General features: G+C 41.6%; 1 protein-coding gene across 3 annotated transcripts in view; it reads left to right on the top strand.

Moving 5' to 3' along the window:
* Positions 1 to 27,746, top strand: part of ARVCF (ARVCF delta catenin family member) — a gene marked incomplete at its 3' end in the record, with an annotated part of 138,538 nt that overhangs the window by 50,658 nt on the left and 60,134 nt on the right. For all 3 annotated transcript variants that reach the window (XM_084217082.1, XM_084217081.1, XM_084217080.1), the window contains 4 exons: positions 372 to 530; positions 9,017 to 9,624; positions 16,331 to 16,830; positions 23,698 to 23,881. In XM_084217082.1, the coding sequence (XP_084073208.1) occupies positions 372 to 530; positions 9,017 to 9,624; positions 16,331 to 16,830; positions 23,698 to 23,881 (1,451 nt within the window). The remainder of the gene's footprint in view (positions 1 to 371; positions 531 to 9,016; positions 9,625 to 16,330; positions 16,831 to 23,697; positions 23,882 to 27,746) is intronic.

Below are 27,746 nucleotides of genomic sequence, written 5' to 3'. Positions count from 1 at the left end.
CTGAAAGCCAGTGGGCCTGCAGAACTGAAAGAATGTTTTTGCAGAGAAAAATTCTACTCCTTCTATGCTGGGCATTGAGGAAGCTTAAAGCAGATTTAAATTTAAGATAGCCTGTTAGTCTGTTGCCTGTTAATATGAAGTACTTGATAGATGCTTCACATGATCTGTTTGCTGCACTGAATCCAGTCATACCAGCACAGTTGCAGCAAGCTTGTCTGAGACAGGAGATACTCCTTTCTCTGAATCTCTGCTTGCAATTGTTGGGTAAAATGTGGGTTTTTTTCAATCAAGGAAGCTGAAGTCAGTGGAATAGTTACACCATGATGGTAGAAGCGAGAAGTTAATTTTTTTTTTTACCTACTTCTTTATAGGAACAAAGCCCCAGTAACCAGACTTCAATAGCAATGATGCAAGAGCCTCAAGAAATGGTGGAAGAGACAGTTACTGTGGAGGAAGACCCAGGCACTCCCACTTCCCACGTGTCTATTGTCACTTCTGAAGATGGAACCACAAGGAGAACTGAAACCAAGGTGAGAGGTTAACAACCACTGAGGAAGATGGCAAAGTGCCATCTAATCATGGAATAGAAATAGCAGGCAGTAGCCTGAGTGATGACAATCATGCTATTGTAATCCTCAGTGATTTTGAACATTGTGTTTGCCAGCAGAGCTGAGTTCAGGGCTTTTTCAGTTTCACCTCTGTGTCTGGATTGCTCCCTATCAGCTGTGCTGATACTGCTATTCATGGAGCTGTGTACTGAACAGTAGAAACTGTCCAGGTTAACCAAACAAAAACACCAGAACCCCTCCTCAGGCTGCTTATTCTTGTAATAGTCCCTTCAGTCTACTGAAGCATTTCACAGCATTGCCCTGCAAACAAAAATTGATGAGTTGGTAGTGCTTGGCTGAGGAAAATATGTCTTAAATTAGTGACAATCTGTAATAACATTATATTATGATTATGCCTTTGTCCTGTAGAACAAGAACCAGCCTATGTAAATAACGCCATAGCATTTAAAACCTGCAACAATCTTGTGAATGGCATCTTACTCCTAATGCTTGGGGGAAGCTGGGTGTGCTCTGGAGTGACTGTACCTCAGGTTTGGCTGGATTACAGGTGTTGCAAGTGTTCTAATTTTCCTGATATCTTTTTGTTCTTGTGTAAGGTAATTTTACAGTCTCTGTTGAGCAGGTGCTGTGTGTTCATGGCTGCCTTGGATGCTTTCAGGGCCACTGGAACGTTACAAAGATGAAGGGTGATTCCTGTTTTAAAAACTTTTAAACAGGACTGATTTAAAAACAAAAAAAAAGGGAGGGGATTGTTCAACTGCTTTCTGTGTTAAAAGGAGTTGAAGAGAGGTCACTGTGTAAATCAGTGTTTATTTTCATTGGTGTTCCAGATTTGCAGTCCTCTAGGATATCTATTCAGGACATCAGCTCCTCAAGTTGAAGTAAATAAATGTTGATTTCCTGAGGTCAGTAGGCCTGTACAGATGATAATAAACTGAGTATCTGGTTTAATAGTTGTTGCAGTTAGTTACAAGGTAAATATAACTGGCCTATTTTCTGATTGTTGGATGGAGATTAAGGTCTTAAAATAAAAAAGATGAACAAAAAAGCCCCACATTTTTATTAGCCCTTCAAATAATCTAATGTATTTAATTTGTGACTTACATGAAAGAAATGCAGGTTTTTTTCTAGGTGGCAGTAACAGCAACTCTTATTTGCAGGAAGGACATGATAAAATTATGTGTTAATAGTGGTGCATAGTTTTAGGAGGCTGCAAGGGCATAAGATTATAGCTATGACTGTAAAAATAGAGGTGGGGCCATGCCTCACCCAGATAGCAGGACCACATGGAGTGAAGTAGTTTGTCTGGGATAGTTCTGGCACTGACAGAAGCTGTGTGTTTGTCATGGCTCAGAGGTGTGATTTTCTCCTCTGTGTTGGGGACCTCCAGTTTTTCCATCTTCCCACAGGAGAGCGTAGTGGCAGCTTCAAAACAGACCTTGTGGCTGCATATGGGAAAGGAAAATTGAAAAAACCATCAACCCTGGAGCTACTGTTCTATTTCAAAGAGCAAGGCTTTCTTGTGCTACTGCAGGTCATGGCAGGCACTGAAGTGTGTCCAGGATGGGGGTGGGATGTGGAGCTGTCTTACTCTCCATTTGTGGTGTTTCAAATAATGCCACTGATTGCAGCTGAAGTACTACCTGGAGCTGTTTCCTAGTAAATCATTGCTACAAGGACCAACAAAAAAAATACTAAAAACCAGTTGTTGAGAATAGTGATTCTGAAATGTCAAAACAGAGCCTGGCTTAGCCCTGACTCTCAGGTGTTGAGACTTTGCTGGGGTTGTTGCCTCTGAAATGGTTTTGTTTTGACTTCTCCTCGCTATGATAAAAAGGCATAGGTTGAACAGCTCTTAGATACTAATCTAAGGTCAGATTTTACAAGTTTTTTACATCACTTAGGTCTTCAACTTGCATTTTGTTTTGGTAGGGACTGTGAAAATGAAAACCGAGTCGCTGGGGTTTAGTAGCGTCAGTTAATTGCCCTGGAGTTAATTGTCATTGACACAATCATTTCTAATAGATGTCACCATGGTGCTTTCATAGCTCATGCTGTTATGTGTGAGAGCCTTACAGAGAAAATTAAGTTTCCTGGTACCTCTGTGCAGTGGCAGAATTCTGACCTTGCTGCTCAGAGGAGGGTGCTGAAGAAATCTCCCCGGTGTGGGAGAGGCAGCCTCGTGGCTGCTGGCCGCCCTGCTGGCCAGGAGTAGGAGGTGTTGAGCCCAAAAGCTGCAGTTTTGTGTCTCTGCCTGTTCCCTCACAGATTTAAAGAAATTGCAAATACACTTAACAAATCTCCCCCCCAGCCAAAGCACCCCACATGAATCTGGCCTTGCATTCAGTGTGCAGGTGGTGCTTATTGTCCTTGCAGAGGAGCATTTCCTGTGCTGGGAATCCTCACATCTCTTGTCAGTGCTCCCCAGCGTGTAAAGCTGAGATGGTCACGCTGTGCTCAGGGGGAGTGGGTTTGTGCTCAGCCTTTCTTTTTACTCTGAGCAGTGGCCCTTTATGCTCTACATTGCTCTGCTTGCTCCAGGCCCCTTTAAGGAAGGATTTAGAACCTGTTATTGTTGTGTCTATACCTAAGGGCTCTGCTGGACGGTGTCAGCCACAATCTCCAGCATATCTGTCTTACAAAGAAAGTGGGGGCATAAGAAACTTCCTGTGACAGAGTAAATAACACAGGTCATGTTTTTTAAAAGCCAGAGAGACCAGAGATGTTTTTCAAATGTATTCTTTCTTTGCTGGATAGTTTACGTGGGGATTTGTTAACCTTTTATGCCATTTTTGGATTCTTAAAAGGAAATTATAATTTATTTTTGCTAAATTGTGTGAATTTCTAGCTTGCTGCTGAGCGATGCCTCTGAAATTCTTCCTCTTGAAATGCAGCACAGCAAAGGCTGTAAACGTGAATGCTCCTGGATGCTGCTGTTTCTTTATTCTCTGTTCCTTCCCCTGTTGTTTCAAACCCATAATTTATAGAGGTTATTCTTTTCAATAGTGTATTAAGTAAACAACCTTAATCTAGATGCATTGACAGTTTTGCTTTGCTTTTCCCTCATCTTTGAAAATGCCTGTAGCAGTGAAGCAGGAAGAAGGCGTAATAGAATTTAATATTTGACATATTTTAAATAGAGAACATCTGCCTTTTCAAAATGAGATATCTCTGGGTAATTTTCTCCTACCTGTTATTCTTTTAGTGTTATACTAAGTCCCTACATGGCATTCATTGCACAAAAGATGTAGCAGATAACACTTCATTTCAACTTTATAATATCTCTGGAAGCCAAATACCTATCAAGCTAAAACAGTGAAAGTCACCTTGGGGAGAGACTTCCACTTCTTGCTGCTGGCTGGAGCACTGCCAGGTGTTAAAGGGAGCCTGTTGTAAGTGGCTCAAGAGAACTCAGTAAAGCAAATTAGATGTGTGTGTGTTTGTGTAAAAGTTCACTTTTTTTTTCTTTTTCAGGCACCTTTTTTTATCTTTGAAATGCCAAAAGGTTGGAGAGATTTAGGTCACTGTTGCTCATTGAAATTGATGTTTTATCATAGCAAACAGTGAAATCAATCTGTATACAAAGTTGTTTAATTTGTAGTCCATCAGTTTTCTTTGAGCTTTCCAATACTCAGCAGGTCCAGCTCCCAGCAGTGATTAACTGCTGTTCCCACTTCCTAACACCTGTGATAAGAAAGTGGTTGTTACCAAAACTCTGGGTTGTGCTGGTGCCAGGTACCCCAAGAGGCAGTTCTTAGAAACTTTGCAGGAAATTCAAAGGAATTAGGCAATAGAGCCAGAATGGATTTTAGCTGAAGTTGAGGGCCCTTTCAAAATGTGAAATACTAGGCTTGAAATTGAAGAGGAGAGATTTCAGCTGTTGTTTTGAAAACCTGCAGGGTGAGTTCTTCCACAGCATTTAATAGAAAGGTAATAGCTTCAACCTGCATGGGCTGATAAATTTTTACAGTCCATAGTTCAAAAATAAGCTCAGAGAAATGTCAGGATGCTCAGATCCTCCTGCATTCCTTCTCATCTGATTCTTGGTTTATGAGAGTTTCAACAAGATTGTTATCCCTGACAGCTTTTATAATGCAGTTAATTTACTAAAAAAAAAAATTAGAGGCAAAACAAAACCAACCTCAGAAACCAAGTGGAAGGCAGAACTATAGGTGAGATGACTGCATCTGACCATGATAGCCCAGTTCCACAGAAATGTTGGTGTTGTCTTTACTCCTCTGTCACTGAGCACTGTGAGACACCTACTTGTACCATATGCAAGTACATCCAATAAATTCTGTTGTTGGATAGTTTCATGGTTTTTATCCCATCCTCCTAGATAAATAGGATGAGGGACAGGAAAGTACGGGAGCTGCTTCAAATGTGTGAATATTTCCTTTATGTTCCATTGGCAAATGTATTTCCAGAAACAGAATTAGTGAAACCATTATCATGGGGCCTGTAAGGGAATTATTTATTAAAATAATTGGTATCTGTGGGGTGAACAATGATAAGGTCGGTAAACCTGAAGTATACTCAGATTTTGGGGTGTGGAGAGCAGCAGTGAAAGCACTGACTTGAAGTATCACAGAATTTTGGCTGGAGAGAGCCTGAACTAGTAAGTAAATTGGATTTCAGACAGCCTCTTCATAGGGGAGCAGTCTGAAGCTTTCCTCTGCTACTCCAAGACTGGGGCATTTAAACAATTGAGCATCTTTGATTTGTCATTGGGCTGAAAAAACCTTTTTACACAGGTATTCTTTTGGGATGGAAAGTAAACAGAGGAAGTGAAATTACCCTCAAAGTAACTTGTAACTCTGCATTTTTTATTAGAGCACATCTACAGTGAGGAATTGATGCTAATAAATGTTTTTTAAGATTGGGTGCATCTGAAGGATCAGGTGTCTCTCAGATAGGGCAGTCTATTGGGACTTCCATTAGGAATAGCTTCATTCTCTCTGGCTAATGCATCAGTATTAAAGAAACCACAAAAATGTTGGGAGAGAAGATTACTGTGCTGTCAGCTACTCAAGATTGCCTGTGTTCTTTTAAGAAATATAAATGAAACATTCCCTTGAGCAGGATTTCCTGAAATAAACGTGTTTGGTTTGTCGGTTGGGTTTCTTCTTTTGCTTGGAAACCTTTCATTAAATGGACCTTCATCTGTGTGCTGGCTAATTGCTGCCAAAAAGCTTCCTTTTATTGTCCTGTCAGCAGCAAAATCTGTTTATCACATGATAAATCTTCTATCTCAATGCCTCTGCCTGATAAATGAGGCATGAGTACAAATACTCCCTCTCTCCTCAAATATAAAATGGCTCTGTTTGATTGTCCCTGTATAACACCTTTAGCATTACTGAGTGCTTTTATACTATGAGAAATGCATACTTTAATGCTTGAGTGAAATGTTCCTTTTTATGTGTCTGACCAAGGTGGTTTTGATTGTCCAGATACTTTTTGTTTGCTGCTGGGTGCAGCGTTCAGAAAACAGTAAGAGGTGAAACTGTGCTAATGCTGTAAACTTGTTTTTACATGTGCTGTGCTGCCTGACACTTGAGTGTGGCTTTCTGATGAGCCACAGCCATTGGAAGCCTGTCTGTGCTAGTTTGAAAGACAGGAAAATAAGGCAAAGTAGATTAAAATTGCAAACCAATCCCTTGCATTCTATATTTCTGTAAGTACTCTGTAGAGGGCCAGAGCATGGTGAAAAGCTCACTGAGGTTAACTGCCCAGTCACACATTGTCTAGGAGGTGATTTTCAGTGATCTGAAATTCTGCTTTGTGGTTTTTGTGTACATGTAGCAGCTTTGGAGACAATTGTCCTGGCTGTAATATTTCTGGGATTATCACCTCATCCTGTTTACCAATAACATGGAGCAGGTCTTTGATGAAGGTAGACCTGATCCTGGAGGACAAAGTTTATTCCTCCTTTTGTGCTGTTGCTGCAGCCAGAGGAGGTGTGTTAGGTACTTCCTATTGTCTGATTTTAACAGCTCTAGGAAAAATGGCACATGACAAACTGAGCAAGCGTGGCAGCTTGTGTCTGAAAGGCAGTGCTTGGGCTTAGATGTGCTGTGTGGTGCTGAAAGAAGGAGCCTTGTGAGATTATGCAAGGGCACTTCTTGGCATTTAGAAAGCTCTTTCCTTGTTCCTTTCCGAGCCGAAGTCTCCATTTCTGATTCATCAAATTGCTGACATCTACCTTAATTCCTGTTATTCCCATTGCTAGTTCCCAAACTCAAGAACACAAAGCAGCATGGGTGCAGCATTTTGCACCCAGTTTTGTCATGGCTTTGCAAAACTCGCATATTTCAGGCCTGAGAAATGTCACTTTTTCTGCTCTTAGAAGATCACTTATGAGTATGGTACTTGAATAAAAGTATTGTTTCTGACTTCAGTAGGAGAACACTGAGCTGTGTTGCTTTGTGTGTATCCACTTCACAAAGAGCTACTGTAAACTCTGCCAGCTCTTTCTCTCCTCTCACTGCTGAGTTTGTAAAAGCTGTGACAGTGGTCACGCTCACAAGTGAGCGGAAAGGAGAAGTATTGTACACAGGTAACAAGCAAAAACCCCTGTTGGATTGTATGTCATTAAATAAATGTTGAGTTTCTAGTTTCCTTTCTTCCAATTATTAAAATGTGTGCTTTGAAAAAGGGAGAAAAGACTCAGAGGCATGGAAGGATAGCATCTTTCCTGATGTTTACTTGATGAGGAAATCCCTTTGTATTGATGAGGAAAATTGTGTCAGCTCTGGCTCAAATGAGATACAGAGGTCATGTTCGTACCTGGCTGTGCTGCATTCAGTATCGTGTTCTGTTAATTACACTGCTGGTGGAGAGGCATTTGTGCTGCTTTCAGTCTTGTAGGATTTCATTACTTCATTATGTTGAAGTGTCATTTGCTCACAGATGTGTGTAGGAAAAGAAATGCTGTTTGGGTGAATCTTTTTTCTGTTTGGGGTTTCTATGTGAAAACATCTGGCTAGAGGACATGTCTGGAGCCACTTCAAGAGATGTAGTCTAATTGTTTTGCTTTGCAGTAGCTTGGCTAATCTGTTGCCAATCTAAATGTTTAAATCTGAGGCTGTAGGTCAAAATATTTTTTTGGACTTCAGAGCCACTGAGCAATCCAGGGAAACGTTGTGCTTAACATTTCCCTTGAATGTAGCATTTCATTTTGAGACTTACATGAAGAAAAGTGTCATTTGCTGATCCTTATTTATGTCTGTAATAGCTTAGAAACCCCAAATACCTTTTACTAATTTTGTGTTCTTCCCCTGGTGTGTGTAATGATGTCAGGTAGGTTGATTCTCCCTCTCATCTTTGTGGATGTGCTGTTTTGGTGCTTGGTTGGGCTGAAAAGTCAGCCCTTCCTTGACTGGCATTTGCTGGACTTTTTATTCTTCCCAAAAGAGCTTTTGCTGGTCACTCTGGAAGGCAGTACAGAAGTTGATGGAGCCCAGATACCAACTCAAACAGAAGGCCCTTTGCTGGTTTGTAAATACAGTGGCTTTTGTCCAGCACTGGCTTAAACAGATTACCAGACCTTTGCCACAGAGGCAGATGGTTCATGCAAAGTTTTAAGGACTCTTTGTTCTTATCCTTCAGCAAGAAACCCTGAATGCAAGAGCCCTGAGGACATTTACTATTTCCAGTTTTTGCAAATTCTGTTTTGAAATGAATTGTGATTTATGGAAGTAAAGATAAAGCTGTATTTGTATGCAGATTTTTCTTCAGTGGTTTAAACAAGCTCGTCTAGCATGTTTAGGTAGCTGCAATTGCAAAAACAATGTGGATTTAGCGTTCATTATTGCAAATTTGTTAGTCACCAAAATAATGACAACAGCTACCTGTTGGGCTTGTGTGGTGGTTGGTGGATATAAGACTATCTTAAAAGAGAAAGCAGGTGTGTTGTCCACAATCCTGAAGCCCAAAACTTCTCTGTTCGAGATCATGGTTTCTTAAATATTATTGCCAGATTTGAGCTCCATCAAATTTCACAGAGGTGCAAACTTGATCCAGATCAGGCAGAAGCACATAACTCTTTTTTTGTTAAACTAGAGAATGTGATGTGGTCTTTATGCTGCTGCTGTGGGAGAACAGGCTCCACAACATGGTAAAGTCTTCTCTTAGGACAGATATTTCCTGAAAACATTTTGGGGGAATTGGAACTGGTATAATGACTTTGTGCTGCTTCCATGTGCTGTCACATGGCTGCAGTGGTTTTGATTTGGTAGTAAGAGCCCAGAGTGCTTTTTTCAAAGTATTTTTCCACTGTTCATTCTGAAAGGTAATAGGTGAGCCGATTGCTGCGCTGGTGTTACAGGCACAGCCCGGGAGTTTGCTCTGTGGTGCTCTCTCCCCCTTCCACTCCTCCACCTCCCTGTGTCTCACCACATTATGCAGCAAGGAGAGCATTAACACATTTACTCGCTGCTTCCTGCCAGGTTACCAAGATGGTCAAGACGGTCACCACGAGGACGGTGCGGCAGGTGCCGCTGGGGCCGGACGGGCTCCCTGCCATGGACGGCTCCTCGCCCATGGGCAGCTACACAGACTCCATCGACAGGAGGTACCTGAAGAACGGGGAGCGCTTCATCGCCCCCCAGGCCTCGTCCACCCTGAGCCGCTCCTACAACAGCTACAACGACTCGTACCCCGAGAGCCACGAGGGCCAGTACCGCCCCTACATCGGCCACGACGGCTACGGAGACCTCTCGGACAGCTACGGCAGCCTGTCCCGGGGCGTCGGCTACCGGCCCCGCTACGCCTACGTGCCCGGGGGCACCTACCGGCCCGACGACGGCAGCTTCACCCTGCCCAGCAGGAGGGAGAACTACGGCCCCGTTGCCCAGCCCCAGGTGCCCGTGGGCAGCAGCGTTGACCTGAACCGCTCTCAGCCCGAGCGCTTCCAGCCGGAGCCCTATGGGCTGGAGGATGACAACCGCAGCCTCGGCGTGGACGATGAAGGGTATGAACTGGATCCGGATTACTCCACTGTGAACAGGAGGACGTCTGCAGGTGTGCCAGAGAGGGGAAGGCCTCACAAAGGAAGGTAAAACCCGTTTGTGTTTCACAGTGCTGTTCTGCAGCTTTTGCTTGTTTGATGATTTACATTCAAACTCTGATCTGGTATGTTTTGGAATTACTTAACAGAAAAACAGCTAGGAATGACTGGAAAACACACATGAAGTATGGAAGAGAGAGAGGGGTGGGACCCAAGGACCCTCTCAGTGATTCTGGGCTGCTTAGTTCAGGTTGAATTTAGAGAGAAAGATGACCTTGTACAAGAAGGCTAAGTTACTTTTTTTTCCCGCTTCCTAAAAAGAGTTGTGAATGCACTGTGTTGTCCCAGAGCCGTCCCACACTAGCAAGGTGAAAAGAAAGGTTTGTGATCTGTGAGACTCCTGACAGGTGTGGTTGTGTGCACATCTGCCAAACAAAAGCTTTGAACAGCTGATTGAGGTTGCAGGTGAGCTGATCCCTGGTGGTGAAGGGGTGCCAAGCTGTCTTGTGAGGTGTATGACAGCCTCAGCCCAGATCCTCTGCTAACCACACACCCTCAGCTGTCTGACCAGCTTGTGCTGAACCTCACAGATCTTAGTCCTGTGCCTATAGAAGGGGAGAAAAGAGTATCTGTGTTGTATTTGAAGTGACCAGTTACAAATTACTTCTGGTTCAGCCCAGTTTCTAAGGAATGTTCTATTTTATGCCATGTTTTCTGGTATTAGTTGTTTGTGCTGTGTTCACAGCTATCTGCTCTTGCATTTGAGAAAAAATCCCAACAACTCCCAGGCTTGGGAAAAGTCCTGTTACTCAGCTGAAAGTCATCTTGTACAGACCTGAAAAACTTGTAATACTTTGTTTTCCAAGGGGTGTACAAATTTTACATGTGCCTGCTTGAAGTCATAGCCTTATGATTCATGTTTTGATATGGATTTAGTTCTCATTCTTTTCCTTTTAATTTAGAATAGTTTCCAGAGCTGTAAAGGGTCTGGATTCACCTGTCTCTGTGTACAGACAGTCTTTAGTCTTAACATTTCTGACCTCAGGCTTTGCTGCATCAGCAGCAGTTGTTGGTGGGTTTTGTGTTGGCCTTCTTGTTCTCTCAGAGTCCTTCTCCTTGGAGACATTATGTCATTCATGCTTTTGTGGCTCTGTTTTCCCTCACTGTTCATTCCAAAGTTCATTCCAAAGCTAGAATCAAACACTTCCAAATTGCTGTCTCTACTTGTGAGAGTTAAAAAACAAACAAGCAAAAAAAACCAGTGAAAAAAGGTGTCAAGGCATGTCTCCCCTAACACCCTTCAAGTCCATTGTGATGCCTTTGATTTTGTAGGCTTCGCAGCAGTGATATCACATCCCTGTTTTGTGGGGCTGAAGGAAATACCTGCACCCAGTGGGTGCCAGAATCCTGCTCAATCTATCAGACTTGGATTTGTGCTTCCCTGAACTAAGCAAGTTTACAGTTCTTGCTAAAAGAAGCCAGGCGTCAACGCTTTTAAATTTTTATTAACCTTTTTCAAACTGTATGCAAGATGAATAATTAAATATATTCTTAGAACCTACCCATTTGCATTTTAAAATTCGGTGTTTTTATTAAACATCCCTTTGATTTATTGTTCCTTGCAGTTTGGATAGGACCAATTCATAATTTTTCTTCTACGTTTCTTTTGTTATGAGGTTTTTTCCATATTTAATGTGATCAAGAGGCTTTGACAAATAATTAGCCTGACTGTGGCAGCAAACTTTAGCTGTTGAGAACATAAGAAGATTGTATGAGGGCCTCTTCATAAGCAGTTACTTTTTGACATTTCAAAGAAATACTTGAACAATTCAGTAAACCTACATTTCAGATACGCTACTGATCTGCAAGAAAATAAAGGCTACAAGTAGTGCTTTGTACTAGATGAGGGTAATTGCTAATTTCTTATTCCTCTCTAGTTTTTTTAAATTTTTATTTCTGTGAAAATGATTAAATGAATGTGATTAATTGATGCCACTTTGGATTTCAAAAAGTTTAGAATGTGTAGAGCAGGTTTAACAACAGCTTTGTTGGATGCTGTTCCATGTTACACCAACTTTCAGTTTGGGCATCTCCTGTCCTGAGCAGAATTCCTGCACTGATGATTCTCTGAGCCTTTGTCTCATGTTCTTCCCAGTAGATGCTGCTTCATTAGGGAGCAGTTTAAAGGTAAAATACTGTCAGTTCCTGTTCTGGGAGGGCTTGAGTGGAGGTTTCTCACGGGAATCTGTGCTGGTGAGTCTGATTCCCTGTGTGATGAGGAGGCAGCCCAGCTGTGTCTGGAGGGGGTCCTAGGCAGGGGGATTACAAGTACAGATTGTTCTTTGCAGCTCTTGCCTGCTCCATTTGATCACAGAGATAAATACCTATTTGTGCTTTCCTTCTGTCATCACCAGCCTCATTTTAAGCTACTTATATTTCATTTTAAATTGGGGAAAAATGTGCCTCCTACAAACATCTCCAAATCCAGATAAATGCAAAAAGGCAAATATTCCCTCTGTTGGCTCATCATTGCTTGTGGCTGGGCTTTCTTGTTTTCCTTCATACTGAGTCTCTCCTCATGTAAGATACATCACTTTCTGCAAAAGCACCTGGCACTTCTTGTCCTTCCCCTCAGCTTATGCTCTGGTTTGGTGTAAGTCAGGTTGCATAATAAATTTGGGTTAGAGAAAAGTATTTGGGGTGTATAGTATTGATCTAATGTTACTCAAGTTTACTTATAAAGGTATGTACACATCTTTAGTTGAGTTTGTGCCCTTTTTCCTTCATTTGCTAGGTTCCCTTTATTATGCTAAGTGTTTTATTATAGTTTTTAAAACCATCTAATTTTACTGTGTGCTGGATGTTTTATATACAGTGCTTTCTGCAATAGAAGCAGGAAGTACTGAATACTTTATTCACAAAAAACACCCCTACTGCTATTTGAATATTTCTTAATCATTAAATTGAAATAAACACAGACAAAGTAAGAAATGGAAAGAAATGGCAAGTCATAATTCATCTTACTAATTTAAATAACTTCTGTTCAGCTTTTTCTTGGGTGATGATTTTTTCCCAGACTGGACCACTGCATTCTTTAGTTCTGTTAGCATTCCTGGGACCTCTTTTTTCCCTAAGGGCACTGGAGCAGCTATTGCTAGTGTTACTGTACCAGACAGGGTATAAATTTTTTATGCTGACTAAATCAACAACAAAGCAGCTTTTTGCTGTTAAATTATCTATGCCAGAAGCCTGATTTAAGTTATTGAGACTGTATTTGGTGGTCACTTCACCGTCCAAATTACTATTACCAGGAAATGAGCCAAATTTTAGATGGAATACCTTTACCAGTGGGTCTGTTGGGTATAGACAGTGAGAGTACTGGTAAAACCATACATGTCAGTCTCATTCTCCTTCTGGTGTTTTTTTCACTATAGAATAAAAAGGTTTGTAATTGTAGATAAAACTTTCAGTCAGTACTTTTGGCCTACGTTCACTCATTCCAAGTGCATATGGGCAACATTAGGATGTTGTCTAGTTTGGGGCAGGAGTTTATGGACATGCCTGGGCAGAAGAGGGTGAGGCAAGCAATGTGGTCAGTTTGAAAAATACTTGTTTGGTTTTTTTTCTGAGTGTCTTCCTTAGTGTGAATTCAGTTTGATAATATTCTGGTTGCAGAAGGTGTCGAACAACAGAGTTTGATGTGGCAGGAGGCAACCTGAGTCAGCTCATCCATTGGCAGTTCTTAGGTGTCTCCAGTTAATGGGATTTTGGTGTTTTAACTATATGGCCCTAACTCAGGCTTGTCTCAGCAGAGGATTCAGTCCAGTTTTGAATCCCCCTGTGTATCCTATCAGGGAACAGAGCCTGGCAAAAGTAGAATTTCATTCTGCGAAGTCTTTACATCTCCTCTTCAGTGTTTGGCACAAAGTTTCCTGCTGAAATCCCAAGCCTTTCTGGTCTTTTATCCAAAGCAACACCAGCTGCAAACTGTAATGAACGTAACACTTGTAGAAGTTGTTGAGGATTAAATGTTTAAATCCTTCACCTGTTTACTCAAATGTGCCTATGTTGAAGCCATAAGGAAGATGATAAATCCACAAGCTCTCTCCCAGTTTTTAACTAAGCTAGGATGTGTTTTGATCAATTCCCTGAGACAGGTGATTAGTGAGACCCATGGCATCCTAAAAACTCTGCTGCCTCGCTGCAGACAGACGGAAGGCAAGATGCTTGCAGCCAGCAACTCTGGCATAGCACCAGAGCTCTTCAGTCCTGAGAGTAGAGAGCTCTTGGTCTCCTGAGAGCAGTATCTGCTGAGGCTCTTGTTAGTCCTGTTATGTATCAAGGGGCTTTTCTTTCCCAGCCTAGCTGCTCCAGTGATGTGGAAGTGAAAAATCTCATTTAGACTGCACCAATCTGACTCAGAAAGAGGATTTCTTTACTCACCCAGTGTGTAAATCTGTTGGTGATCAGGGTGTGTTTAACGCCCTGATACATTCTTGCTCTACCAGTCTGATCTTCCAGCCCTCTGTTAAAGGAGAGGTGATGGGGCTTGTGGCACTTCTGCCTTGCTCTGCCTGAGCAGTTGTTCTGCTCCTCTGCAGATGACCTGTTTTGGTAAACTGCTTCCCCTGTTGATTTTTTTTAACCTTCCCTAGCCTTGATCAGTGTATTTGGCCATGTGAATCTGAAGTAGTGTGCTACTTGCCTTGGCTGAGCTTTCTTGTACACCTCTTAGGTTCATACAGGATCCGAGTTTCTACAGAATGATTTGGGGTCTTCAGGGTTCAGGTGTGCAGGTGTTTTCCTTTGCTGCCAGGTACAGTCACTGAGTTATGGTGCATTAGCAGTGGTCTCAGCACTGTTTCATCCTCAGAGGAATGTTGGATCTGGCCGGTCTGGGCGTATTCCAGCAATTGCAGGTTTTTGTTTTTATCCTCTTCTCTAGTGATTGTTGAGAGATGCTGTCTTATTTTAAAGCAAGGTTGTGATCTTATTTAATTTTTTTTATTTTAATGATTAATTCTTGACTTCAGGTAGTTTCACTCATTTAATACGTAGTGATTGACATTAAAATTAGTGCTGTTGGTGCAAGGCTTATGTGGTACTCTTTTGTTGTAACAGTGTTGCATTTGAAGTTCTAACTGAAGTTTTCTTTTGACTAATGTAATGAGACCAAGGAGCTTTGTGTAGCAAAGAGAAGAGGATACAACATAAGAAAGACAGGCCCATCTGTGTGGTTCTGTTTGGAAGGCTTTGTGGAAATAAAGCAAACAAACTGCATCCCTAGACAGCAATTATCTTTGTGTACCTGCATGGATGAGGAGGAGAGAGAAACTTAATTGTGCAGGTGTAATTGAGGTGGTGCACAGTTATCTTGTGGGCAGCTCACAGGACTGAGATGTTCTGAATTGTGAGTTACCAAGTCAAGCAAGAAACAGCTGTGCAATTATTAAAATTAATCTTGTGCTGCTTTTATGAAGTGAAAAAGAATTTAACATGAGGATGGATTTGAGAAATGAGAATTTGTTGTAGTTTTAATGCTGGTTATCACAAATTTGCATTTGTAAAAACAGAATTTTGAGGAGTAGCTAAGGGGTTTTGTTATTCCTTCTGCCCTGTGTGCATTCACAGAAGTAAATTGTTTCAGTGTTGTCGCTTTCTGCTTGGAGTGATGGAAACAGCTTTGTTCTGTAACAGAAAACACGACTGTCCAGAGAGTGTAAATTACTGTGTAGAGCAACTGCTGAATTATACATATACAAATAACTGCATCAATAAAAGGATTTCTTCAGATTCATTCTGAGTTTTGGATACTTGCCCATTTTTATCCTTTCATTCAGTTTATGGTTTAGAACAGCAATTAAAGCAGCATAAAGTCAGGAGAGGCACTTTTAACATTAAAAATGTTAATTGTACAAGACTAAGTTCAGTCTCCACCTCTGGTTGCTCTTCTCCCCAGAGCCCAGTTTAATTATCAGTCCCTTTGGGATGACAGCAAGTTGCATTTTCTTCCTGACTTCTAATAGCCTATACTTCAGCATGACAGCAGAAATGGTTCAATAACATCACTCAGTGCTTTAGATGAAAGATTTTAAGAAACATTTTGTAGCAATTAGAACCACTTGCTTGACTGAGCTAACTGCAATACTGAGACAGTAGCAAACCTGTCCAGGAAAAAACTGTAAGGGAAAAGGCTGCTGCTGGTTTGAAAAAATACATCTATAAGAGGGTGGTTTATGGCAATATCGATTAAGAGTAGTGTTTAGAGTATGCTTGTCTGAGCATCAACGTGGAAATGTAGTGGAACTTGTCAGACTTGCTGAAATATATCTGTGGTCCCTGCCCAGGCCTTGAATGCCCTTAATTAGAGTTTTGGTTTGTTGTAGAAGTAGCAGCATTAATGAAGATCAGTGTTTCCTACTAAATGTAATCCAGCTCTGTTGTAATTGCTTTGCTAAGTGACCAAAATGAAAGCAATCTGTTTGATGGCTTGCAGTTCCTGTCATCATTTCATTGCTAGCCAAACAAACACTGTGCTGGAGTCCCATCACTGCTGAGAGCTCAGCTATGGTTAATTTTCAAGTTACTCCAAATAAACTATTGAAAACTGTAAATATGCTGCGCCAGTGATGTTTGTGATATTAAAATGTTTGCTCGTGGCTGAAATCTCCAAATTGACTCAGAATTACTGAGTGTTTAAACGTGCTTTTTTTTCCTTTTTTTCCCTTTGTCTTGGGACCGTTGCTTCTCTCAGGGGCTACGATGACCCCATCGAGACGGAGATGGTTGAGGAGAGGATCCCGTACCTGCACGGCGGCTACGCGGCGCCGCTGGCGCAGCCGGAGCGCGGCAGCATGGCCAGCATTGACCGCCTGGGGAAGCGCTCGCCCTCCATCGACAGCATCCGCAAGGACCCGCGCTGGAGGGACCCCGACCTGCCCGAGGTAATCGCCATGCTCAGCCACCCCATCGACCCCGTCAAGTCCAACGCCGCCGCCTACCTGCAGCACCTGTGCTACGAGAACGACAAGATCAAAAAGGACGTGAGGCACCTCAAGGGGATCCCGATCCTGGTGGGCCTGCTGGATCACCCGAAGCCTGAGGTCCATCGTAAGGCCTGCGGGGCTCTCAGAAACATCTCCTACGGGAAGGATAATGAAAACAAAGTGGCCATAAAGAACTGTGATGGGATCCCTGCATTGATCAGGCTGCTGCGAAAAACAAACGACATGGAAGTCAGAGAGCTAATTACAGGTCAGTGTCTGTGATTTCATTAATGGATTAGTCTTTAGAACAGTTCTTTCAGCTCCAGGAACAAGACTTGCTGGAGATTACGGCACTGAAGGAGAATTTAGATCACTGGCTGCAGCTGTTCTGTAGCTGCACCAGGTCTGTGGGGTGGGAGCCTGACATGTGCCCGTCAGGAGGGGATTGAGATCATCTCTGTGTGTGTGGTGCTCTTGGGATTCCCTGGCTGCTGAGGGATGGACGCTGCTCCTTGGGTGTAGCATGCAGTAGCATGTGCTTGGGGTACTCAAGCTGAAATGAGTTACAGCTGCTCCATTGACAGGCAATTTGCCGTGCACGTGCCCTGGGCTCCTTGTAATCACGAGGTAAGATACGCTGAGCTAAATCTTTCCTTGTTAATCTCTTATAAAACAATCCTGCTGCCATGTCCCCACTCCCTCATATTTAGAGAACAATCAGTCTTATCAGGAACACTTCCAACCTGGTGCTGTGGACTGTGAGGCTGTATATAAAGCTGCAGCACCTCTGGCCTGGAAAACTCAGATTTTAGGGACCATAGGGTCTGCTTTTGCTAATCTGGATATGGATTTGTTTATTGCTAAGGTTGGAAAAGGGAGAATTAAATTTCAGGTTACTGAGTTCGTGCGCACTTTGCAGGGAGTTTTCAAACACTTACAGCTCCATTATTTAACCTGTTTTTATTTGAACTCAGTCTTGGGCATCATCCAAAAAGAGCAATAAAGTATATGCCAAGTTTCAAAGTTCAGCCATTAAGTGGGAATGGGTGGAAAAGTATGTCAGCTCTTAAAGTAAGGAGAAAGATATTGTTCTTCAGTCTCCCATAAATCATGAGGAGGGAAATGGATTTCCCTTTTTCTTCTCAGAAGCCGCAGGGGATGTTTGGATGGAGACCAGAGCAGTTCCGATGTATTTCTGTGCCAGAACAGAATTTGTCCTGAATGCTTTGTGAGGATGAAAATGGGTCCAGGGCTGAAACGGTTTAGCCACCTTATCAGTGTTGGCTTGTGCAGGTAGACCCTATTGCAAACATTGATTAAGCCATTAGAGGTAAACATCATAATTCTGTAATTTCCTCAAAAATTATAGTAGCTTTCTCTAAGTTTCTACTGGTAATCATAATTCTCTGAGATGAACAGTGGCTTGGGGTGTTCCATCTGTTCTTCCACAGCCATTACAGGCTATTTAGCAAACTAGGTCTAAATATACAGTGTTGAAACTAGCAGGGATATTTTTCCAGCCTTTTTCCAGTCAGCTGGCAAAGGAGAGCTGTCTGTTTTGTCAGAGAACCTCTAAGTAGCACGTGCTGGTTGTGCTTTGAGAGCTGTCTGTGCTCTGCCTCAACACGGAAACTCTGCAGGTGGTATTTATATTCCATTTGTTGCGCTCATTTAATGCGACGACAGACTTTATTTTTTTTTTTAATAAAGAATATCTGTTTATCTACTGTTCTAGTTTAATCAACACTCATTTCTGGAGTGCTGAGAAGCAATAAATTTATTTCCTTAGATTCAAGAAAAGAGAAGCCAGTCTATAATTTACTCTGAAGGAATATCATTATAGTGCTAGGTGGTAATCAGTCACTTCTAAGATGCCAAAAGCAAACTGGATGTTTTTCCTTTGCACTGTAAATGGCGATTGCTTTGCTTTCCTGTTGCTTAATTAGCTTTAGAGTTCACATGCATTTTATTTGGCAGTAGTTTTTGCCAATTAAATGTAGCATTTTTATTCCACCTTGGCTTTTGTTACTTAGAACTCTCTATTTCCCCTTACTCAGAAACACCAGGAATACTAAGGGCATTAACCTAAACAGATGTCCAGTAACAGATGATGTGCATTTAATCTCCACCTCACCGGGAATAATTTCGTTCCCTTTCTAAAATGATATCACCAGATCCGGTGTGAGACATTCAAGCATCAGCACAGAAAAGAAGAATATTCCAGCAATGCCTCTGTGGCTGGTGCTGCTGTAGTTGCAGTCTGTGTTCAAAGCTCTGGCTGATAATGTGGAATTGTCCATTTGTAAAATGAGCTCTGAAAGTCAGCAGAGAGAAACAAGAGCCAGCTTGAAGTGCAAAGGGAGCGTTCAGGCAGGGCTGCTACAAAAGGAGTGTGTTCTGCAGCCTCAGAAATTCAGATCACAATTCCAATGTTCTCCTGGTAGCAATCGTGACTTCCTATCTGGGTGCTTTTCCCTAGTGATAACCCAAAGCCTGCCTTTGCCATGAAAGTTTTGCAGTTTTTCTGGAGTGAAATGTCTGGGGACTTCATCAACAATGCATTAGGAAAAAGAAAAAAAAATACAGCAGCATACAGCATTTGTGTTTATTTCTTTTAACAGGCTCCAAATTCAAGTTTGGTATGACACATTGATTTTTCTGCGGTTTAATCTTTCTTTAACTCAATACTGGCTGCTTTTCAAAAGCTCGGTAGTAATCACCAGCTGGTCATCCCAGCTAAGGACAAATGAAAAAAGAATCCTACTTTCCAGAGAGATTCAAGTAATTTAAAGAAGTTTAAATAATTTAGTTGTCTTAATTCAAGAGCAGTTCTAGGCTTGAAGTTTTGCTTCTCTGGCTGTGAAACACTGCCTGCAGGACAGGAGGTACCTGGGTGCACACAGTAGGACAGACACCCTGTTGAGGCAGGGCTTTCAGGCAAGAGACCATGGTTCCCATCTAATGTGAGAGTCAGTCCTTGACAGCTCTGTGCCTTCTCCTTTGCTTGGCAGCAGCCACAGCTGGGTCTGGTCACTGTGTTAATGGAGCGGGGAAAAAGCCACACCAATGAGTTAAAAACACCCAAGAGGTGGATGCAGCATTAAGGGAGAAATCAGATGTGTGGCATCAGTGCTGAACAAGTGACTCTGGCTGTGCTGGGAGTGTGTTCCCTTGAGCACTTCCCAGGATACACGTTTGGAGAAGTTAGACAGCTGTTTTGACATTAAATTTTGGAAACAGGCAGAGTGTACTAATACACCACTGCTGCCAGATTAATCCAGTCTGTAGATTTTTTTCTTACAGATAGCACTGGTTTTAGCAGAATTTGAAAAATTTCTTTGGGTTAGTGTCATCACTGTTTTATCAGGTGTTCTTGACATACCTGCAAATGGTGTCCCTTGAGATCAGAGATCTGTGAAGTGTGCAAAAACTGCCTTCTAAACTCAAAGATACATTCATAAAATACCACAGATCTCACTTCTCTTTCTTTTTGAAATGTAGAGTTACAAAATGTTTCCTAGCTACTGTACTGAGAAAAGCTTGCTTTAAGTGTTAGCGTGTCCATAAGTAAAGTATGAGTAGAGTTGTGTTGAGAAATACTCCATAAAATTCTTCCTTCATTTCTTGCTAGGCTTGTAGCTGTACTGCTGTACATTCAGTAGATCATTTTCTTGAGAAAAATAGAGAAATGGGGATTAAGCTGATAAGGAATTAAATCTGTTCTGATTGGGAAAGCTACAAAAGTTTTATCTTGAGTGATAAGGTTTTTGTGGAGGAAATGTTCCCATCAGATATGCAAGACCAAAATTCTATTACATTCTTTGAAAAGCAATCAGAAATTGGTAGCTTTAATGAATAATTTTGTTCTTTGTGAGAAAGTTGGAGTAATTTTGTTGTTTAATGACATTGCACTGATTTTAAGTGGTGCAGGATGTGATTCTTCAAATTGGTTATAATTGAAAAATGATTGACCTTCAAAATGCTCTGCAGATGAAATATTTTGATCTAATGCTCGAATAGCAACTTGCAGATAAACCAGCTGGCTCAGAACTTCCAGCTCCTGGGCACTGCTGTGTGCAGAGGTCCTGTCAGCTGCTCATACCTGGACTCCTCTTTGGAGAAGTACCCTGCTCTGTTCAGCTTGCTCATCTCAGATGAGCTTTCTCCTCCCATTTTCTATTCCAGGCTGCTCTGAAGGAGGTCCTTGTCCATGGTGTGTTCTGTCACACACTAGCTTACATTGAGGTGCTCAACTTGACCACTACTGAAAGGAGCACAGCTCCAGTCTTTAGGACTTGATGCAAATGAGTCTGTCAAACAAATGCCCCTGGACCAACACACAACAAGAATTCCTCAGGGAATATATTGCAGAGTGCTTATTTTTCCAAGTGATAAATTATCTGTTCTGGACCACAGAAAAGGAATTAAACAGCTTCTAGTTTCTTGGTGATGTTGGATTTTTTTTTTAAATAAAAGCCTGTAGTTATTTTCCCTGCTTAATATGTTGAAAAATCAGGGCTGATGCTTGAAGCTAGAAGTACATAAGTACATTACTCACAGTATTTATGAATAAAATACAGATTGCTAGTCATCATGTTCATCTTCTGAAGAGCAATGCTTCATCTTTCTCTTAGTCCTAAAATTCATGCAGTCTGTGGTCAAAAAGGCCAAGGCTTGTAGTGAAAGTGCATGGAAAATTTAGATTTGTGCTGCTGTGTTGGTGACACCTGTGCACCTTGTGCTGCTGTGTTAGTGACATGATTTCTCCTGAGTGCTGTTCATCTGAATTGATTAGAGTTTTAAAAACAGTGTTTCCAACTTGTTGAAACATTGGTGTGTTATGCTAATAGTAACAGGGAATGATATTTAAAGATGGATGTCAAATTTACAGCAATTTTTTTCCCTCTGATTTTTTTTTTTTGTGCTGCTAAATGCTACAGTTGGATCTGAATTTGTTCCCTTAAATTAAAGGCTGTCACTAGCAGTGACTTTTCTATAGAATTTGTTTTCTCTAGCACAGAAAGGATGCTTGGATTTAGAGCTCTTTGTTTCATAATTTTGAACAAGAAAAATGTACTGTCAGTGTGTTTATTTTCTATATCTTTCCTGTGAAATAGTTTCCCCATTAACTCAGTGTTCAACCTGAAGTTTTTTCTCTGTCTTTGGAACCACAGGACTCCTTCACTTCTGTTTATCTTGTGCTTCATTTCTTTTAAGTGCTGTGCATTTTCTTTGCTAAATGCTGTTCTGCAGAGGGATTCTTTTGGATTTCCTTATGCAACCATCAAGGAGAATATTATAAATTTAAGTGCTTTGACCTTTTGAATAATCTGAGGTGTTTGTGCTAATTTTTTAAATAGTAAGGCTGTCTTTTATTCTTCTTCAGTTTATTGTTTTGTGTGAAAGATTGTAGACATGGGAGGCAGAGGAGAAATTGAAATCTTGTAAAATGCTGGGGGAGTTTTCATCAAAGAGGGCGCGGGAAAAGTTCTGTGTAACTCCAGTTCCCTTTGCCTGGTAGTCACCCACTGCGATTTACAATCAAATTGTGTTTGCCCTAAATAGTTCATTGTGTAAGTTACAGCCAGCCCCTTGATAAAAATTCTGTGTATCTAGAGGAGCTGTTCCATAGGGGAAGGTGATTCTCTTGGCCAGGGTGGGGTTACAGCATTAACGCTGATGGTAGATGGGCAGATTGGTGCTGCAATCCAGTCAGAACTCTATTGAATCCACAGTTATATTTAGTCTCTTGAAATAACCTCTGGTGAATGAGAATATGAGAAGAGTTTGGAGGTGGGGATTTTATTTTACATGCTGTGATTGAAGGTATTGAAGTCTAGACACAAATCTCTAAGTCTTAAAACAAGCAAGAGGTTTTAGCACTGGAAAAAATTCATACAATCCTGTAATATTAGAGGTCTTGGAAATTTTGTAGGTATTCTTGACTTTTTACTTACATATCTGCCTTGTTCTTAAGCAGTAAAATTTGCCTTTGTAGTTTCACTCTACAAGTAACAGATTACATCACTGCTCCAGGAAAGATCGAAAGGGGCTGAAACAAAAGGTTGCACTTCTGTTGTTCTGTTGTGGTTTTTAGATGCATACACAATGAGGTGGAGATTTGCATTATGCACTGTAATCTGCCCAGGTCCACAGTCGTTGTAACACAGGGGGCCTCAGGTGGATAGTTGATCTGTTTAGGAAAGAGTCCCTGTGTGTTTTGGGAATCTTGGTTTTCTGTTTGGGCTGTCTGAAAATTTTGCTAGAACTCACACTTTTTCTTGGAGACCAAAAGCGTGTGTCTGGCTCCCTCCAAGTGTTGTTACTGACAGTTCTCAGATGGTACCAGGCTGGGTCTATGCAGAAATTCTCTCTGAAGTGAGCGTTCTGTTTTAGTCCTACTCTGATGAGTAATAACTGTCAGGACACTGATGCAGGTCTGCTGGGAGGCTGTATCACTTATCTAACACTGGGTATTTTGCAGCTATAAAGCTGTTGTTCTGTTATTCGGTTTTGATGTTTGACTTCTGTCTGCTTTGGCTCATAACTGAGGTAAAAATGAAAAGACAGTGGAGTTCTGGTTTCCAGCTTCTTCAAGAAATCATATATTTGTGGCACCAGGAGATTTGAACACAGATACTGCTTGTGACAGGAAAATGTGAAAATAAATAATAGAGAGGAGACTTGAATGAAATATTATCTTGTGCAGAAGATAAGCATAAGATCAGTGATCCTCCAGAAATTCATCTCTCCTAGGATTTGCTCAATATACTTTGCTTCACTGGATGAATTTTTACTTTTTGAGGTATAGTTAGACGTGAAAGTGTAACACAATTTGTATACAGCAGAAAAATCCTATTAATCTCCAGTAGTACATCACTTTTATGTACTCTGTGTAGGGCTTGATGAGTTCAACAATATCCATGTCTTGATAAAAGTGTTTTTGTGCTCTGTTGAAGAAGCTGTGGTATTTTCCCTAAGCTGGTTCTGGTCTGGCATCTCATCAAGTTGCTTCGCCTTCTTGTTTAGTTTTATGATTTAACCTTCAAGCACTTCTCTGTGAATCCTGTGATTCTCTTTACCGTAGAGATTTAATGCAGTTGTTATATGCTGGTTATTTAACAATCCCCTGCAGGTACCTTGTGGAATTTATCCTCTTATGAGCCCCTGAAGATGGTCATCATCAACCACGGCCTGCAGACGCTGACCAACGAGGTGATCATCCCCCACTCGGGCTGGGAGAGCGAGCCCAACGAGGACTCGAAGCCGCGCGACGCCGAGTGGACAACGGTCTTCAAGAACACCTCTGGCTGCTTGAGGTAGGGCACAGCTGTGGGGTTTTTTTCCCCATCGTTTCTTGGGGTTTTTAGTGAAGAATTTGAGCTGCTGACTGTTTAGAATTCTAAGTGTTCCTTCTAAAATTCCTTGCAAAGGAGCCGTTTCTGGTTTCATACTGTTTGTAGTTCTGAAAGTACCTTGAGAGCAGGACAGTTCATGCTAAAAGCTGGAGTCAGGAGTACTCCTAATGCAGCCTGAAAAACTTGAAGAATCAATATTCCCTAAGCACAGTGGGTCTCATTTTACTTTTCTTTTGAGGAAAAATTAGTTACACTGAGTTTAGATTCTTCAGCTTTGTGATGAAGTCAGTTAGTTTGAATAAAACTAATAGAGATTTGGCATGATACCTTCTCTTGCTCTTAAATGTATTCCTGTCAGATTTCTACTGATTAATGCATCTTCAGAAGTTGGTTCATTTCTGTTTCTTGGGCTTGTGGTCTCTAAATTGTAATAACTATTCCCCCAAGTAACTTCACAAATGAAGAAAGTAATGAAAAGTGTTCTGGAAGGGCTCATTACTGAAATTATTTGCAGTCCCACTGGAAGCTGAGGTCCTTTAAGCAGGCTCGGGACATCCTAGGTTTTTACTTACTAGTGTCTCATTTCTAAGGGTGTTCTGCAAGAGGAACATTAGTCATGGTGAGGGAATAAAAGGATTATCTCAATGAATATGAGATTCTCCAGTAAGTATAGACAATAAATTGGTCATTAGTAGACTAGCCTAATCCACATCATAAAATTTTATTAGTATGTGGATCCACTCAAACTTCTGTACTCCAGGGTATCTCTTGGTTTGTTGATCCGTTTATGATTTTGCGGGTTTTTTTGGTTTTTTTAAATTTTAAAGTAAAGCACTGGTTTTACTGGGAGCTCAAAAGCTTGTGTCCTTTTGGACATTGTATCTTAAAGCCTGTGAAGAAGGGTGTGAAACATAGTACTGAGATGTTAGAGAATTTAAACTTCTGGTATTTCACAGTGGTCCTGAAATGCATCCTGAAATGCACAGCACCCTGAAATGCATCAGGGCTGCTTCTGCTGTTGAAGAGGGAAATGTATTTCAGTCGTCTCATCTCTGGTCTCTGCTGTCACAGTCAGGAGGGACTTAGTGCTTCCTCGTGGGAGATTTGAAGCTTCCATCAGATGTGGGGCAAGGTGATCTCATGCTTGACTGAGGCTGCCTAAGGTAGATGGGGATGTGAGAGCAGGGAAGGGTAATCTGGAAAAGGTGATCTGTCCATGTCTGTGCTGAGCCTTGGAGACAGCAGCCTCTTGCATAGGAACTGAGGAGAACTGCCCTGCTGTCTGCCCACTTTGTGCAGTGAGCTGAGTGAGTGCAGGAACAGGACAGGGGCAGGAGCAGGTGGGTATGAGCTGCCTTTCAGCTGATTTTGCTTCCTGTTCCTATGTCAGGGATGTTACACACAGTATTTGTAGAGTACTTCCAGATCTAGGGGTCTAAATGGACACATCAAAAGTAATTAACATTAAAACTGTTGGAAATTATTTTGTGTTGTGTGTTGAAATCCTGTGCAGCTCATCTTTAAAAGCAGCAGCAAGATGTGGTAGTTAACACCAACAGGGAATAAATTGTTGCAGCCATCTGTCTGACAGACATCAGTGTTTAAAAACCCCTTTGCCTACGCTTCTCTCATTGACTCAGTAGCTGGTCCTAGAAATTCAATTTTCCACGAATGGAGCTTATTGCAGACTGCAAACTGTTCACCAGTTTGATATTTAATTGGGAGGTTAGGCCTCTTGATTATGTGCCAGCCTCCCTTTGTCCCCTTTGGAAGTGAGCCTCAGGTGTGAGCTGCGTTGTCTCCCAAAATAACTGAACAGTCTCTGAGCTTCTGAGGTTTCAGGTGTCTCTGCAGTTTAGGTATCTAAGCAGAACATAGGCATTGTCATGCAGCATGGCATTTGTTTCAGTATCATTTTTTTCAGTTAATGAAGTTTATCAACAGATGTGGGTGAGTTTGTTCCAAACTCAGTGATTCACAGCATGAACTGCCAGTTAATTATTACTTGCCTTTTTTTTTTTTAAACACTGCTTACTCATCTTTACTTTGTTCTTAATCTAGGTTTCTCCTTTGATCATGTGGAGCCATGGAAACACTCATTTCAAAATAATTAAAAACAAGTAATTAAAAAAACCCACACTACAATTATTTAGCTTTACCTCTTCTTCAGTTCCTGGTCCATCCCACTTTCCTTTCCAGTCTTACCCATTTTCCCCTGTGTAACTTGTGTCTCCCCCTCCTCACTTTGGGGGTTCAGGTGCTGCTGTGTGTGCAGCTCTGAGTAGGTCAGGGTGAGCTATGTAGTGTAGTCACCTTGGCCCTGTGCCTCAGGGTGGATTAAGAGCTGCATTAACAGCAGGGATAGTGTGGTGTGGCAGGCATGTGCGGGATGGAAGGATGCTTCAGCTGCAGGGTCAGTAATTGGGGCCAATACCTGAGCAAAGATCTGTACCTGCACCAGGGCTGGGGATTAATTTACAAGATAAGAGCCGTGGTCCATATGCACTCTGCCCTTGGCTGGAGCTGAGGTGGCTTTCTGGCTTTCTGTAGCCCTGATTTACCCACTTGCTGAAGCAACAAAATTCCCACTGTAATGCTGGATATTGCTTTTGGTTTGTGTGGCCACAGGACTTGCCCCCAGCAATGGACCTACTCTTTAACTGTGTCTGATACTGAAAAACATTGGACCTGGTCATTTACTAGCTGGAAATCAGAGAAGCTGCTCACAGTTCATCATCAGAAAAGCCATTCAAGAAAGCTGCTTTGCCATGTTATTTCATTCTGGGGTTACCTGGGACACTCAGTGGTGTCCACTCCAGGCTACTGTAGCTGACTGCTCACACAGAGCCAGTGGGAATCCAAGGAGGAAAAGGCTACTGGTGAAGGTCTTTATTGACTGTTGTTTATTTAAAGAGCTCTTTCTGAAGTCAGGCCCTCTCCTGTGACTGTGCCCATTGTAGGGATATTTTGAATCCTGGTATCATCTGGAACACAGCTGATGGCTTCTGTGTGCCATCTCACTCTGCACTTGACTTGCCAAAAACTCTGTTCAAAGAAATGTTTGGGGGATTCATGTATTCCACTTTGGAAACTCAGCAGCACATCCAATTTGCAAAGTATGACCTAATAATGAAATTTATTGGATGCTCTTTTAGAATCTTGACCACTGAAGTTTTCAGAAACGAATGCAGGTGATGGTAACTTTATCTTCATTCCCATCCTGATATCAGGAAAAAGATGCTTCCTCTTACATTGCTGTGTTTCCAAGGGTAGACACAGTATGATGAATAGATCTGCAACATCCATAATCACTTTACTGCTGCAAATGGTCACTAGCTTTGTGAAGGATGCTGCCCTGGGTGTCATTTATAAAACAGGGGTATTCTTGTATTCTGTTGAAGCTGATAAAAGAAATGTGTATGGTAGAAATCTTGAAAGGAACAATAAAAGACAAAGCAAAGTGGATTTTTGGTTAGGAAGCAGTAGGACTGGGGAGGGAGTAAGGAAGACATTTGCTTACCATTGGAGAATCATTAAGTATGCACAAATATTCCTTAATTTCATTTACAGTGCAAGTTTTATGTCTTCCCATTGTATTTTATTCTTTTAGGTATGTGGAGAATGTCTCTTCTAGTTACTGCCTCCTTTTTTTTGTTGTTGTTCTTTAAACACTTAAATCCCTACTGGGATTTTCAATCCAGAAGCATTTGTCTCCAAACTGCACTCCTGGTGAAATAGTGGAATTATTTGGTGCATCTTCATGAGGCTGTTTCATGATCCTTCCTACAACTTATACCCAGACGTTGAGGTGCTTCAGGAAAAGAGT

Source organism: Fringilla coelebs (genome assembly GCF_963513975.1).
Source record: "Fringilla coelebs genome assembly, chromosome: 17".
NCBI classification, from domain to species: domain Eukaryota; kingdom Metazoa; phylum Chordata; class Aves; order Passeriformes; family Fringillidae; genus Fringilla; species Fringilla coelebs.
This window is presented reverse-complemented; position numbering and strand designations above follow the sequence as displayed.